The sequence below is a fragment of the Protobothrops mucrosquamatus genome, unplaced genomic scaffold (genome assembly GCF_001527695.2).
Source record: "Protobothrops mucrosquamatus isolate PMUCROS unplaced genomic scaffold, P.Mucros_1.0 scaffold6, whole genome shotgun sequence".
Classification (NCBI taxonomy): domain Eukaryota; kingdom Metazoa; phylum Chordata; class Lepidosauria; order Squamata; family Viperidae; genus Protobothrops; species Protobothrops mucrosquamatus.
Window position 1 is genome coordinate 3,503,809 of NW_015386393.1, and position 13,841 is coordinate 3,517,649.

General features: G+C 41.2%; 1 protein-coding gene across 1 annotated transcript in view; it reads right to left on the reverse strand.

Annotated features, from left to right (window-relative positions):
- Positions 1-6,893, reverse strand: part of LOC107282235 — an 11,060-nt gene extending 4,167 nt beyond the window's left edge. The window contains exons 1-3 of the mRNA XM_015809997.1: positions 6,403-6,893; positions 3,184-3,262; positions 779-839 (exon numbers count right to left, since the gene is read on the reverse strand). Coding sequence (XP_015665483.1) covers positions 779-839; positions 3,184-3,262; positions 6,403-6,804 — 542 coding nt within the window. The 5' untranslated portion in view covers positions 6,805-6,893. The remainder of the gene's footprint in view (positions 1-778; positions 840-3,183; positions 3,263-6,402) is intronic.
- Positions 6,894-13,841: the final 6,948 nt, after the last annotated feature.

The following is a 13,841-nucleotide window of genomic DNA, read 5'->3' on the forward strand; positions in this document are numbered from 1 at the left end:
CAAAATTACAGTTATGAAGTAGCAACGAAAATAATTTTATGGTTGGGGGGCCACGCCCACTTGGTGGCCACGCCCACTTGGTGGCCACACCCACTTGACCACGCCCCTGGCACCCGGCGATGTATAAGTGGTTGGGGGTCACCACAACATGGGGAACTGTATTATGGGGTCGCGGCATTAGAAAGGTTGAGAACCACTGTATTAGATATTAACAAAAATATGTTTTCATGATAAAAACTTTTTAATAATACACAATAATAGTGAGAGAATGACTGTTTTAATTTTTTGCAAATATTTTCAATATCTGGCAAATAATTTTGAATTTGTGGACACCTGAGAGGGTCTTGGTGAACTTTAAATTTATGATTGCCAATTTATGCAGACTGTAGTAAGTAATAGATTAACAGGTAAATGGAATGGTGACCAGGCTATTCAAGAAAGTTAGCCATGATAGCTAAGAAAGGAACTTATCCATCTGGAGATAATCTACCTCTAAATACCTGAGGCGGTAGAACAGAGGTATCAAACTGACGGCCCGCAGGATGTGTCACGCACAGGCCACGCCCACCCTGGCTCCACAAATGGAAAAAACGTAGCAATACAGGTGACGCAATCAAGTTTGACACCTGTGTTATAGAGAGAACCAGGAGAGGAACATCCCCCCTTACCTGGTTCTACATTTCCTGGAATCATCCAGTTGTTTACTTGAGAATTTCCAGCAGGAAAATTCTTCAAAATTTAAAGGTGAATATATAGAATCGTAATTTTGTGTACTTACTGTTGTTGCTCCTTCGTCTGTTGTAAGTTGGAGAGTTGTTGCTTAAGCTGTTTAATCTCCTCTAAAGAAAGGAACCAAGAGTCACAAATTATCTTCTTGTTCTTAAACTTTTATATTGCAGCGACTTTCCTCACTCTGCAATTTCTTTTATATTCAAGTATGACTTTAAGAGGTTTTTTTTTTTATATTATTGAAAGGTTGGTCTTAAATGCTGCCCCTCCAAACTTTCACACAGCATGTGTGAAGGTACCATAGTGCCCCTTAAGCATCTGATAAATTGATCCAGTGATTAGAGATCTGAAGAGATGCAATTCAGCTTTGGTGCCCCCAAAGTCAAGTGATACTGGAGCCTCTTCAAATTATTATTATTGAGAAAGAACGGGTAAAAATCAGACTACAGTTCCATAAAAAAAGAGGGGTTTAGCTCTTAGATCATTTCTGATTTTCCAGGTACATCAAGGGCAACCAAAGTAGGGTTCTGACTTTGATTGTCCAAGAAAAGTCAGTCTCCCTAAACAGATTCTATAAGACTGGAGTTCCAAAAAGGAGTTTATTGGAGAAAGGGAAATAAAGGGGAAACAAGTGGAGGCTGCAACTGCACACACGCACAAAATTCCTATTAAAGTAGAAATCATCAGCTAAGCTAAACTAGTTACTGTGGTCCTTGGTGACCTCTAAGCTTGGTTGTTTTCTTGCAGAAGTTTCATTACCCAGCTATGTAACATCATCACTGCAAATGATGTTATCTAGATGGGTAATGAAACATCTTCAAGAAAACAAGCTCAGAGAGCAACAAAGACCCCACAGTTCAGCCCTGAATTATATTCTCTTCTATTGACACTAGTTACTACTGTATCTCCTTGATTAAGCTCTTATGTTTCACTGGGAGATCATAGGAGAGAGAGAGGTTTTGAACCCTGGGCTTGGATGTTCATAGGCCAATGTCTGTCCCTTCCTTGTTTATTGTTCCTGTTTTCTGAATGTTTTTGTAGGCATAAGCTAAGCAAGCTATAGGGCCTTGCAGTTCAAAGGGACCTCTTAATTCTTTTTTTCATTTGTCACAGTTTTTATTATAATTTAATCTATGAAAATCCAGTCTGACAGGCTCTCATGACCCTCACTAATGGATTAAAATCTGCTTTGCTTCTGCATGCATTCCTACCATTTCTTCAAATAGGGCTGTTCTATATGCTGTTATGGATTTGTTGTGCATCTTGGTGGTATTCTTGCCAAACATGGTTGTCCCACAGCTTTATTCTCTGTTAGCATTTGCCAAATAGAGCCTCTAGTTTCCATAATTTAGGACATTGCCCTGTCTAAGTAATTGCAGCCTCCTCTTGTTTTCCCTATATTTTCCTTTCTCCAATAAATTCCTTTTTTTTTAAGATCTGGACATCTGTTTTCATTGGTTTTATAAGACAATTTCTCATTAAAACTTTCTCTACATGCACAGGAGTTACATAGTTACCCCTTCTGTTTCAAGATTGGCACTAATTAAAGTTTCCAAAATTTAAAAAAGTGAAGAATTCTCCAGTTGGACAGACTAAAGAGTGACACACTATCATTATTCTTATTGGAGCACCCTTGGGAGTCGTCACTAAATTTTAAATTATTAATTCCCCACAAAAGTGAGGGAAGTTTCCAACAACTTTTAATGGGGCAGATTAGCAAATTCCCCAAACCTAGGGTGGTAAATCAGCTTCATCACGATGGTTCTTAAGAGTTTTAAAAATCTAAGCACCTCCCCTTTATAGAGGGTTCTGCAATGGGGCTCAGAAACAGCATAATGGCAGCCCTCCTTATCCAATTGAAACCCCATTCTTCACTTCTAATACTTCCCACATTACGGTACTGTATACAATCTTGCAGAATGTTAAAACTAAAATCAGGGTTTAATGATGTGAAGGGAAGGTAGCTTGCAGCTATATTTTCTCCATTGTCTAAAATAGTGTTGATGAATTTGGTCTTCGTAAAGACCTCAGCAACGGTGCCAATTCAGGAAATAAAATGATTTCCAGACTAGCAATAGCACTTAAGATTTATATACTGCTTCATAGTGCTTTACATCCCTCTCTAAGCAGTTTACAGGGTCAGCCTATTGCCCCCAACAATCTGGGTCCTCATTATACTGACCTCGGAAGGATGGAAGGAGGAGTCAACCTTGAGCTGGTGAGGATCAAACTCCTCTCAAGTCAGCAGAATTAGCCCGCAATACTACATTCTAACCACTGCAGCCACCTCGGCTGTAATGTCTTTTGTGACTCAAAGTATTGATGAGAATGTCACTTGGGGGCAATCAAATTGTGTTCTAAGCAGGGACAAAGTTTTCCCCATTGTCTTAATTTACTATCTATGAGTTCTCTTCCAAAATTCAATCTATTGTCATCCATCCTGGTCCACCTCACCTTCAGCAACTTTGTTTTTCTCCATTTCTCGCTGGACAGCTTCCTTCACTTGGGATGTGGCATGCTTTTCCAAACTTTTCTAGATGGAGACCAGAAGGAAAGGCATCTGTCAACATTGTTGTGTTGAACCTTCTTTTTAAGACATGACTACTGTCCTAAAGTCTCTTGATGTGTGTCAGAAGAACAGAATCATGCAAGCCACAAGTCCCTGTGACAGTCTATAGGAGCAAATTTGGGAGTTTGCAGAAACAAGAGAGAAACAGCACTGACACTTTTGAACTCATACCAGAAGCCTCAAGATCTTCCCTCTTAAGAGGGGCTTCTATAGTTTTTAGAGGCTATAAATCAGTGATGGCGAAAAAACCACCCCCCACCGATTCCGCCCTGCCAGCTCTGCCCCCAACCACCCCCTGCCCCACCCGCTCGCAGAGCCACACGTCTCCATGGTCCACCGCAGCAGATCACCCAGGCAGTCCTGCAGTGCCATGGCAGCCACGCCCATATCCCGCATCATCATCTGCACGCTATAGGGCACAAGGGCGGAGTCTTGTCCCTGCTGCCCAGCTGCTCCGTGCGGTCCGGGGGCGACTCTCCTCCAGGGGGGCTGCTGGGGAGGAGGGGGCCACGGGAGGAGGCGGGACTGGGGCGACAGCGCACACCGTGCCATAGGTTCACCACGGCTATAAATCATACTGATGAGAGGAAACCTCATGTAATCAATGGAAACCAGTTGCATAGCGCCTCCTCCTGCTCAGTAGTATGTATAGCACAATGGTAATCCTCTTTTAAATATTTCGAATGTCTTTGGAGATTCTCAATCGTTCAGGTCATGGTTCTCAAAGGTGCGTTTTCCAAAGGCAATTGGACTTCCTTTGTTATTGTTTTTCCTTGAAGACATCTTTAAGGAAAAACAAAGAAAGCCCAGTTGCCTTTTGAAAAAGCACCTTTGAGACAGTCTTAAGTATTTTGATTCTTGGAATTCTAAATGAGAAAATGGCCTGATAGGCTTCTCAGAAAGTTATTACACACTACATGCCTGGCAGAGCTGGTTTTCCAGTGTCTTTGAGGATAGCTGAAGATTCACTTCAAAAAAGTGAAATATCTGTTCAGGAAAAGTGTGTGTGTGTGTGTGTGTGTGTGTGTGTGTGTGTGTGACAAGAGGGAATTTTTTCAGATACCAAGAGGCCCAGAGATTGTTTACTTGACCTTCCCTCCCACATATGCTTGTTCTCCCTGCCATGACTGAGTTAGTATAATTAATTTCACCATTGTTTTAAGCCTACTGAAGTTTGTACCAGGAACATTTTGAGAAACTCAAATTGCTCTGCTACATTTTTGGATGTATGCTTGATCTATCTATCTATCTATCTATCTATCTGTCTGTCTGTCTGTCTGTCTGTCTATCTATCTGCTTTCAATTATTTTCTAACATTTCTAGTTTATCTCAATCCTAGAGAATTGTGATGGTGCACAAGGAAACCAAAAGTGAAAGAGAGAAAAAAAATCAAACCATTATAAAAACAACCACTTAGGACAAATAAAATAGGTTTTGTTACCTTGAATGGATTTTTCTCAATCCATTTTACCATTTAAAGTTGTCTAGCAGAGAGCTTCCTTTTGTGGCAGGATTCCCCAATTACTTTCAAGGCCTCAAGTCAGAAAAATAAGCTATCATAAACAGATTGAAAGAATCTCAGATTGGAGGTATCTGCTTTGTGCTCAAGAGTTTCCTTTGTGTTGGTTTTTAGATTATTAACTTAGCCTACAACCTAAGTCCACAGTCAACAATTTACAACTGATAGCTGGAGATAAGCATTGTTTATTGTTAAGGTTGATTAGGTTCAGCAGTTAGATTAATGTTACTGCTTTTGTCAAGTGAAATCATTTCCACTTTTTATTTAGTTCTTACAATTTGTGTTATCCTTTTTGCAAATTAACGTAGCCATTAAAAGTGCTTACAATATAGAGACTGAGACAGATGGCAAATACTGGAAACTTATTTGCCAGAAATTTTAATCAGTAAAATCTTAAATATATAATTTCATTATTTTTGTTGTCTTTTTAAAATTCCTGCCAAGAGACTAGTTGCCTGAAATGATTCATCTAAAAGGAGGGCCAGCCATTTTTAAATCCATGGCATCGGACCTGGTTATCTCCGAGCCCGCCTTCTGCCTCAGATTATCTCCCACCGGCCGATACGCTCCCACAGAGTGGGTCTCCTCAGGGTGCCGTCAGCCAGACAGTGCCGGCTGGCGACCCCCAGGGGGAGGGCCTTCTCGGTTGGAGCTCCCACCCTTTGGAACCAACTACCCCCAGAGATCCGGGTGATTCCGGATCTCCCCTCCTTCCGCCGCGCCCTCAAGACATGGCTATTTAAGCTGGCAGGACTGGCCTAAGGGTTATTTTTAACTTGGTTTTATAGTAATTTCTTTAAAAAAAGGATAATAAAGGCCTTATAATAATATTTTATTTTAATTAACATTTTAACTTTAGTATTTTTGTAGTTACGTACTTGTTTTTTAAAAGGCTGTAAGCCGCCCTGAGTCCGCAGGGAGAAGGGCGGGGTAGAAATATAAATATAAATTAAAAAATAAATAAATAAATAAATAAAATCAAGTACTGTAATAATCAAAAATAATGTTAAGTTTGTTCAATTAATAAAAGTTTCAAACTAGCCTACAGGATTAAAACATCATGGGGAAAAATGCAAATATTATAGGAAACCAAGGTGGGGCAAAAGGAGATATATCAGTTCCAGACAGTCATCATCTATCAGGTTTTCCTGTTTTGACTTTTGCAGTTTTCCTTGCATGGATCCTTGGCCTGATTATGCCTGATTATCAACTCATAAGATAGAAGCCTAGAGGTTAAGCCAGAATTAGATAACCTGGTACCCTCCAGATGTTTTCAACTACAAGCCGTAGCCAGCAGGCCAAACCTAACCACTGTTACTGAAAACAATCAGAGAGAACAACTGAAAATTGGAAAACCTACATATACTTAATTTTCCTGATTGGGGGGAGGGCAGGCACACATTATTAGCCTGACCTATTTTATGGGGGAGGGATGTGTGTGTCAAATACAGGGAGATGCGGGGGGGGGGGGNTGGTGGTGGTGGTGGTGGTGGTGGTGGTGGTAGTAGTAGTAGTAGTAGTAGTAGTAGTAGTAGTAGTAGTAGTAGTAGTAGTAGTAGTAGTAGTAATAAAAAGACTGCTTTACCAGTTGTTCCTGACAGGAGCCCCAGTCCTCCCTAGTCTTCTCCAGGCTCCGGTTAGCGACCGCCAGTTCGGCTCGCAGCCCGTCTCTTTCGGCCCTCGCCTCCTCCAGGTCGCTATCCGTCTCCTCCACGCGCTTCCCAAGGAAGTAGAGGCTAGCCCGCATGTGGGAAGTTCGGTTCTGCAGCTCCACTTGGCATTCCTTCACCTGCTTGACCGGATCCGAATAGAGGGACCGCAGGTACAAACTCAGGAAAACGAGGAATACGAGGGAAGGGAGGGCAACGAGCACCACGAGGCAAATCCTGTATTTCATGCCCGTGTAACAAGTCGCCCCCTTTTTGTCAGCCTGCATTTTCTCCTTCGGGGACAGGGGCCCGCAGACGTCGGGGATCTGTTTACCCATCGGGGAGAAATCCAGCCAAACGCTTCGCCGCCCGCTTCTCTCTCCCGGGCGCGCACAGCACCGTTCGGCGCCAGAGGAGACGCGTCAAAGCCCAGCCGAGGCGGAATCGAAAGTGAAAGAGCCACATTCCGAGGTGGGGGAAAGCGATTGGATGTCGAGGGAGGGGAAAGGGGGAGGTGCGTGGGCGAGAGGGCGATTGTTCCCCCTTGGAGATGGGCCACCTGGTGCTGCTGAGGTTTTGGCCCCGCAATGGCCAATTTCCCCAACCTTGCCCTGTGAGCCGACATATAATAGCATAGTCCAAACGTCTGTGGAGATTCTCAGTCATCCAGGTCATGGTTATCCCAAAGATGCTTTTTTCACGAGGCAACCGGACTTTCTCGTTTCTCCTTTGAAGACGTTTCGCTTCTCATCCAAGATGCTTCTTCAACTCTCACACCCGCTAAATGTCTATGGAGATTCTCAGGCATCCAGGTCACAGTTGTCCCAAAGATGCTTTTTCACGAGGCAGCCGAAGAAGCTTCTTGGATGAGAAGCGAAACGTCTTCAAAGGAAAAACAAGAAAGTCCAGTTGCCTCATGAAAAAGCATCTTTGGGACAACTGGTCCAAAAGATTCAGGGGCACCACAACTGCGCCTCAGAGCTAAATCTAGCAGAGTAGATAGTTAGATCAGTGATGTACTTTCACTTACTTTAGTGCTCTGAAACTATTTTAAGTTTTCCTCATTGCTGTTTCATCAAAGAATGAACACTTCTGGTTTTACAGTCCCAGTATTATTTTTGTTCAGCATTTAGCCATAAAAGGAGTACTTGGTTAAAGATTTCCAAAGCCTGAATGCAGAAGTTGGGTATATCTAGTCTAATGAAGAGAAGGATGAGGGGTGACATAATAGCAGTCTTCCAATATCTCAGGGGTTGCCACATAGAAGAGGGAGTCAAGGTATTCTCCAAAGTACCTGAAGGCAGGACAAGAAGTAACGGATGGAAACTAGCAACCTAGAACTCAGGAGAAATTTTCTGACAGTTAGAACAATTAATCAGTAGAGCAACCTGCCTCCAGAAGCTGTGAATGCTCCAACACTGGAAGTTTTTAAGAAGAGACTGGACAGCTATTTGTCTGAAATGGTATAGGGTTTCCTGCCTGAGCAGGGGATTGGACTAGATGACCTTTCAACATTATTATTATTATTATTATTATTATTATTATTATTATTATTATTAAAGTTGTGCCAGAGCGGATCGTACAAATAAAATATACACCCACATGCCAAACAGCCAGTGATTTGATTGTGCCGTCACAATAAACATTTTTTACTTTTTATGTGATAGGCAGGAGGAGGCTAATCAGACATTTTGATAGACCTGTAACCTTTAAAAATTACATATAGTACATAAAAAGCTACCAAACAAAATAAGCCACATAGATAACAAGGAGTGTGCCTTCCATGCATGTGTGTGTGTTTCTATTATGTCTAAGGCAGGGGTCTTCAAACTTGGCCCTTTTATGACTTATGGACTTCAACTCACAGAATTCCTCAGCCAGCCAGGAATAAAGATCATCATCATTTTCCTAGACCAGTGTTTCTCAACCAGAGCAACTTTAAAATGTGTGGACTTCAAGCTGGCTGGCTTAGGAATTCTGGGAGTTGAAGTCCACACATCTTAAAGTTGCTCAGATTGAAAAACACTATCCTAGACATTTTGGTGGTGGCAAAATATATTTTCAATTGCAATCTAGTAAATAAATCTGAGTTTATTAGGTTATTGATTAATTAAGGGTTTAGACCAGTGTTCCTCAGCCTTATCTTCTTTAAGATAGGTAAACTTGAATTCTCAGAATTCCTCAACCAGCATAAAGCCCATTCACCTTTGACACTGGACTGGACATTGGGATTAACCCCTGAACCTGACAAAATTGGGCTATTTTTCCATTTCGGGTGGTTTTAAGGGACCCAACAGATATCTTAGACCTCAGTGTTCAAGTCAACCATGACTCCTGGATAGGGAATTCCCCTTATAGGGATTTTTTTCAGGAACGCAGCAATGGTGAAGATTATATTTTTCCCTCTTTCTTTCTTGGCTGTACTCTACCAATTTGCAAAATGCTATTTGTATTTTTTTTTTTAAAGATCTATACATTAAAACCAAAAGTGCATTTTAATGTCAGTAATGTGTTTGGCTTTTATAAAGGATTGTTTTCAATTTCCTTGTTGTAAGAAGACATTTAAATAAAAAGAGTTCCCTGTGGTGCAAAAGGTAGACATGTTTGAAAATGTTTGTTTTTCTCAGGAAGGGACTTTCCTGTGGCTCTCTGCTAGATGGTGTCACATTTGCAAGAAAATGAAACTTCCTCTTTTTTCTCCCACGTTAACGAAAGAGGGAATTAATTTTATGCAAACACAGAAGACAGTTGTCCCTTGACAACCTATCTAGCATTTGGCCATATTAAAGTGCCATTCCCCTGGCCCTTAAATTGGCAGAAAAGTATGCCAGTATATAATAAATAAATAAAAATCAGGCAATTTGGAGCTAAGCAAAACTGAGTTAGTAATCCAAGTGATATATTAGGAAGTTGCCTGTCATTATGAGAAGGAGAGAATCTTGTTGATTACTAATGCTAAATATGTGGCTAAAGAAATAAACTCTTAGATCTCTCAAAGGTGTTTTTACAAAAGGCAGCTGGACTGTTTTTTCCTTGAGGAAGAAGAAAAAAAATGTTTCACTTCCATCCAAGAAGTTTCATCCTTCCTCATTTCTCTCCACACGTCGTCCTTAGTGAAGCATGCAAACCAGCGTCTGCATTTCCTGTGTCGGATGAGGAGAGCACATCTTTTTCCTTCTGTCCTGGCCACGATTGAGAGCATTTTAACAAACTGCATCAGTGTCTGGTTTGGTGGCAGCAGTGCCTCAGATAGAAAGTCCATACAGAGAGTGGTAAGGACAGCCGAGAAGATCATAGGAAGCTCACTTCCTGGTATTCAGAATGCTGCTTGTGAAGATTTACCAGCGGAGGAAGAGTTAATTAAAAAAAAATTAGATTGTGCAGAAATGGATAGATTGACATTGAAAATGAAAGAGAAAGAAGATTCAGTTTATTTAGAACAGTGATGGCGAACCTATGTCACGGGTGCCAGAGGCGGCACTCAGAGCCCTCTCTGTGGGCACGCGCGCCGTCGCCCCAGTCCTAGGCCCTCAGCTGGTTTTATAAAACCTTTTCACTTTAGGCGGCCGTGTGCAAAAAAAAAAAAGGTTCAATCAGTCAATTTCAACTTCTTGCGGGGAAAAAAAAGATCTTGCAAAGTTGGAATTGATTGATTGAACTTTTTAGTCCCACCCAGTCTGCCGTTACCACCGCAGCCACACCCACCCAATGGGCCATGCCCACCCAATTGGCCACACCCAACCAATGGGCCACACCCACCCGGCACTCAACGATGCATAAGTAGGTTTTGGGTTGCAGTTTGGGCACTTGGTCTCTAAAAGGTTCGCCATCACTGATTTAGAACATGGGACACTTTCTATCAATGGCTAGAAAAATGAGGTAGAGAGAAAGGAATTTAACATGTATTAGTAAGTCAAATGTTAGAACCCAGACAATATGTTGCTGATAAAATATTAAGCACTTGTGATTATAAAAATTATATGTATGTATGTATGTATGTATGTATGTATGTATGTATGTATGTATGTAAAGAATACTGCTTATAAGCACTATGTGCTTAGCGCTCAAAGCATTATTAGAGACTCCACACACCCACTTTACGGTCTGTTTCTGTCGCTTCCCTCTGGGAGGAGATTTGGAAGTATTTCTAGCAGGACTACCTGATTCTGTAATAGCTTTGTTCCCTGTGCCATCTGTCTGGTAAACGCTCAAGATTCGTTTTTCTCTCCATGCACATGTATACATCCAAATTAGACTGTGTTGTTTCTCTGTGTCATATAATATATGTGGGTATATGAATACATCTGTGTTTATTTATTTTTGTCATATTTATGTAGTGTACGTTGGAGGTGGTGTCCCTTTGAGAGCTGTATGCAACAAAATTTTATTTTAATGTATGCCGATTAGTATACATTCAAAGTGACAATAAAGTTCTATTCTATTCTATTCTATTCTATTCTATTCTATTCTATTCTATTCTATTCTATTCTATTCTATTCTTCTCATCCAAAGAAATGTTTTCTTCTTCTTCCTCAAGGACTATGACCTGGATGACCAAGAATCTCCAGACATTAAGCTCTTAGATCCTTCATTGGGGAAAGACTGCCTGGTCTCCAGCATGCTGGAAAGAGTTAAAGTGGATAAAAAAAAGGGGGCAGGAAATTGCAGAGGACTGGAGAATTGGAGGAAGAAGGGGTGGGAATGAACTGGTTGGAAGGGTCCTGTGGACAAAGCAGATTGCGATCTGCACCAACAATTGCTTCTGTTTCCCCTTTAGACTTAAAGAGAAGCTCTCGCAGCCTTGCAGACAATTAATTTAGGTCAGTCACAATTTTCACAGCAGGCTGCAAAAGTAAGTTTAAGAAAAGCTGGGCAGTTTTCTTTGGAAACCAGGACCTAACAAAATGATATCATCTCAGAAGGTATGAAAAGAGATTCTGGATATAGTAAAAAAATAAAATGAAACTCTTTTTAAGGGTGGTAAAGATTCTGAAAAAAAGAGAATTATGCAAGCTCATGTTGTGAAATAACAAAATAAATAAAAATATAACCTTGTATATTTGTTTTGTGAATTTAATCCAAGAATGCATTTTTTTCAGAATGCATTCTCACAGGAAGGAAAATTGGATAACCACCACAACCCACCATAGTAATACTGAAATCTATCATGTTATATTCTCTATGTAATATATAATTTTTCCCCCTCTCTCTTGCCTCACTCCCTATTGAATTAGCTTCATTGCATTGCCAGGACTTATGCTGGGAAGAAGAACAGAACACAAAACTGAAAAGGAAAGCTAATAATGTAAAGGTAGTCCTTGACTTACAACAGTACATTTAGTGACCATTCAAAGTTACAACTACACTGAAAAAAGTGACTTATGACCATTTTTTGCACTTATAACTGTTGCAGCATCCCCATGGTCATGTGATTTATTTTCTGATGCTTGACAACTGGTTCATATTTATGACGGTTGCAGTGTTCTGGGGTCATGTGATCACCTTTTGTGACCTTCTGACAAACAGTGTCAATGGGGAAACCAGATTCACATAACAACCAATTTACTAATTTAACAACTGCAGTGAGTCACTTAATAAATGTGGCAAGAAAAGTAGTAAAGTGGGGAAAAACTCACTTAACAACTTTCTCACTTAGCAACATAAATTCTGGGCTCAGTTGTGGCCGTAAGTCAAAAGCTACCTGTATTTATACTGTATGAAGATTTCTCAGGCTCCAAATTGTGGGAAAGTAAAACATACTACAGTAAAAAAAAAAAAAAAGGCTGCATTCGTAGAGAATTGCATTCTCGGTAGGAACAATGCAATTGGTTGTTAATTCCACGAGTTTCGTGTTGATTGGTTTTTATTTTGGCTAAAAAAGCCCCACCCTTTTCCAGGAAATGATTGTGTGCAGGAGGTTAAGGAAAAGTTTTGCTAGTGAATTTCAAAAGGATTACAGGAGATACTTTTCATGGTTAGTTTAACAGGTTTTTTTTTTTTTTTAGCAAATAGCACCAGAAAGAACGTGTTAATAAGAGTTGCATTGATTTAATCAAAGACAGACAAGGAAGTTTTTGCCTTGATTTGATAAGGATAGAAAGATTTTTAATCAAAGTGGAGAATGTTTGTGTTTGAGCAAGTTTCTTTTTATTCCAGCTAGTGAAGGAGGTGCTTCTGTTGACAAGATGGACCAATTTATCTAGCCATTTATTTATCCTTAGTCCAATTGCATTTATGCATTAATAAACTGCTTGTTAGTCAGGTATTAAGGTACTGTTTATTATTTACCCCATCATTTAGCACAGTGGTTCTCAACCTATGGGTCGGGACCCCATTTGGGGTCGATCGACCATTTCACGGGGGTCGCCAAGCAAGGCTGTCCGCCATTTTTTTTGTCCGCCATTTTTTTTTGTCCGCCATTTTTTTCCCCTTTTCCAGCGGGTGCCTTACCTCCCTTGGGCTGGGCCAGCTGGTGGTCGGCCTGCTCCGTCTCTGCCGCTTGCCAGCTACGCCTCGGCCGGCGCAGGGGGCGGAACCACGCATGCACGGTGCTCCCGGGCAGGGAAAGTCCTCGACTTACGACCGGTTGGGTAGTCCTCGACTTACGACCGGTTTAGTCCTCGACTTACGACCGGTTTAGTCCTCAACTTATGACCGGTTTAGTCCTCGATTTACGACCGGTTTAGTCCTTGACTTACAACCGGTTTAGTCCTCGACTTACGACCGGTTGGGGTCGCAGCATTAAAAAGGTTGAGAACCACTGATTTAGCACATAGAAATAATGAAGAAATAGTCAGGGGCATCAACTTGCATGGAGTTGAACTCTTTCATTAGGCAGCGGTAACAACCCTTTGAGATAAACATCTGCTTTCCTGCTCAGGAATGCCTGGTTCCTGACATGATCAATGAGATCCTGGCACCAAGTGGGTTAGGAAGGTTTTTACTGATAAAATTGATAAGACAGAGGTTTTGATCTACCCTCTAACCTACTCTGTAACCTTTAGCTGAACTGTGTTATTATGCCTGGTGAAAATGTATGCATGATGTTATTAGAATAACAGAGTTGGAAGGGACTTTGGAGATCTTCTAGTCCAGCCCCCTGCTCAAACATTATCAGACAATACTAGATATTGTTATGAGTTGAGATAAAGAAAACTTTGGTCATTTAAAACTTAGAAGTACCGTATTTATCGGCGTATAACACGCACTTTTTCCCCCTGAAAATAGGGGGCAAATGATGTGTGCGTGTTATACGCCGATATACGGCCAGCCCGGGTAAATTCGGCCATATTCTTCAATACGGGCCGGCCCCAGCAGTTCCCCTCTCCTCTTTGTGTGTGTGTGTGTGTTTGTCTCTCTCTCTCTCAATTCTCCC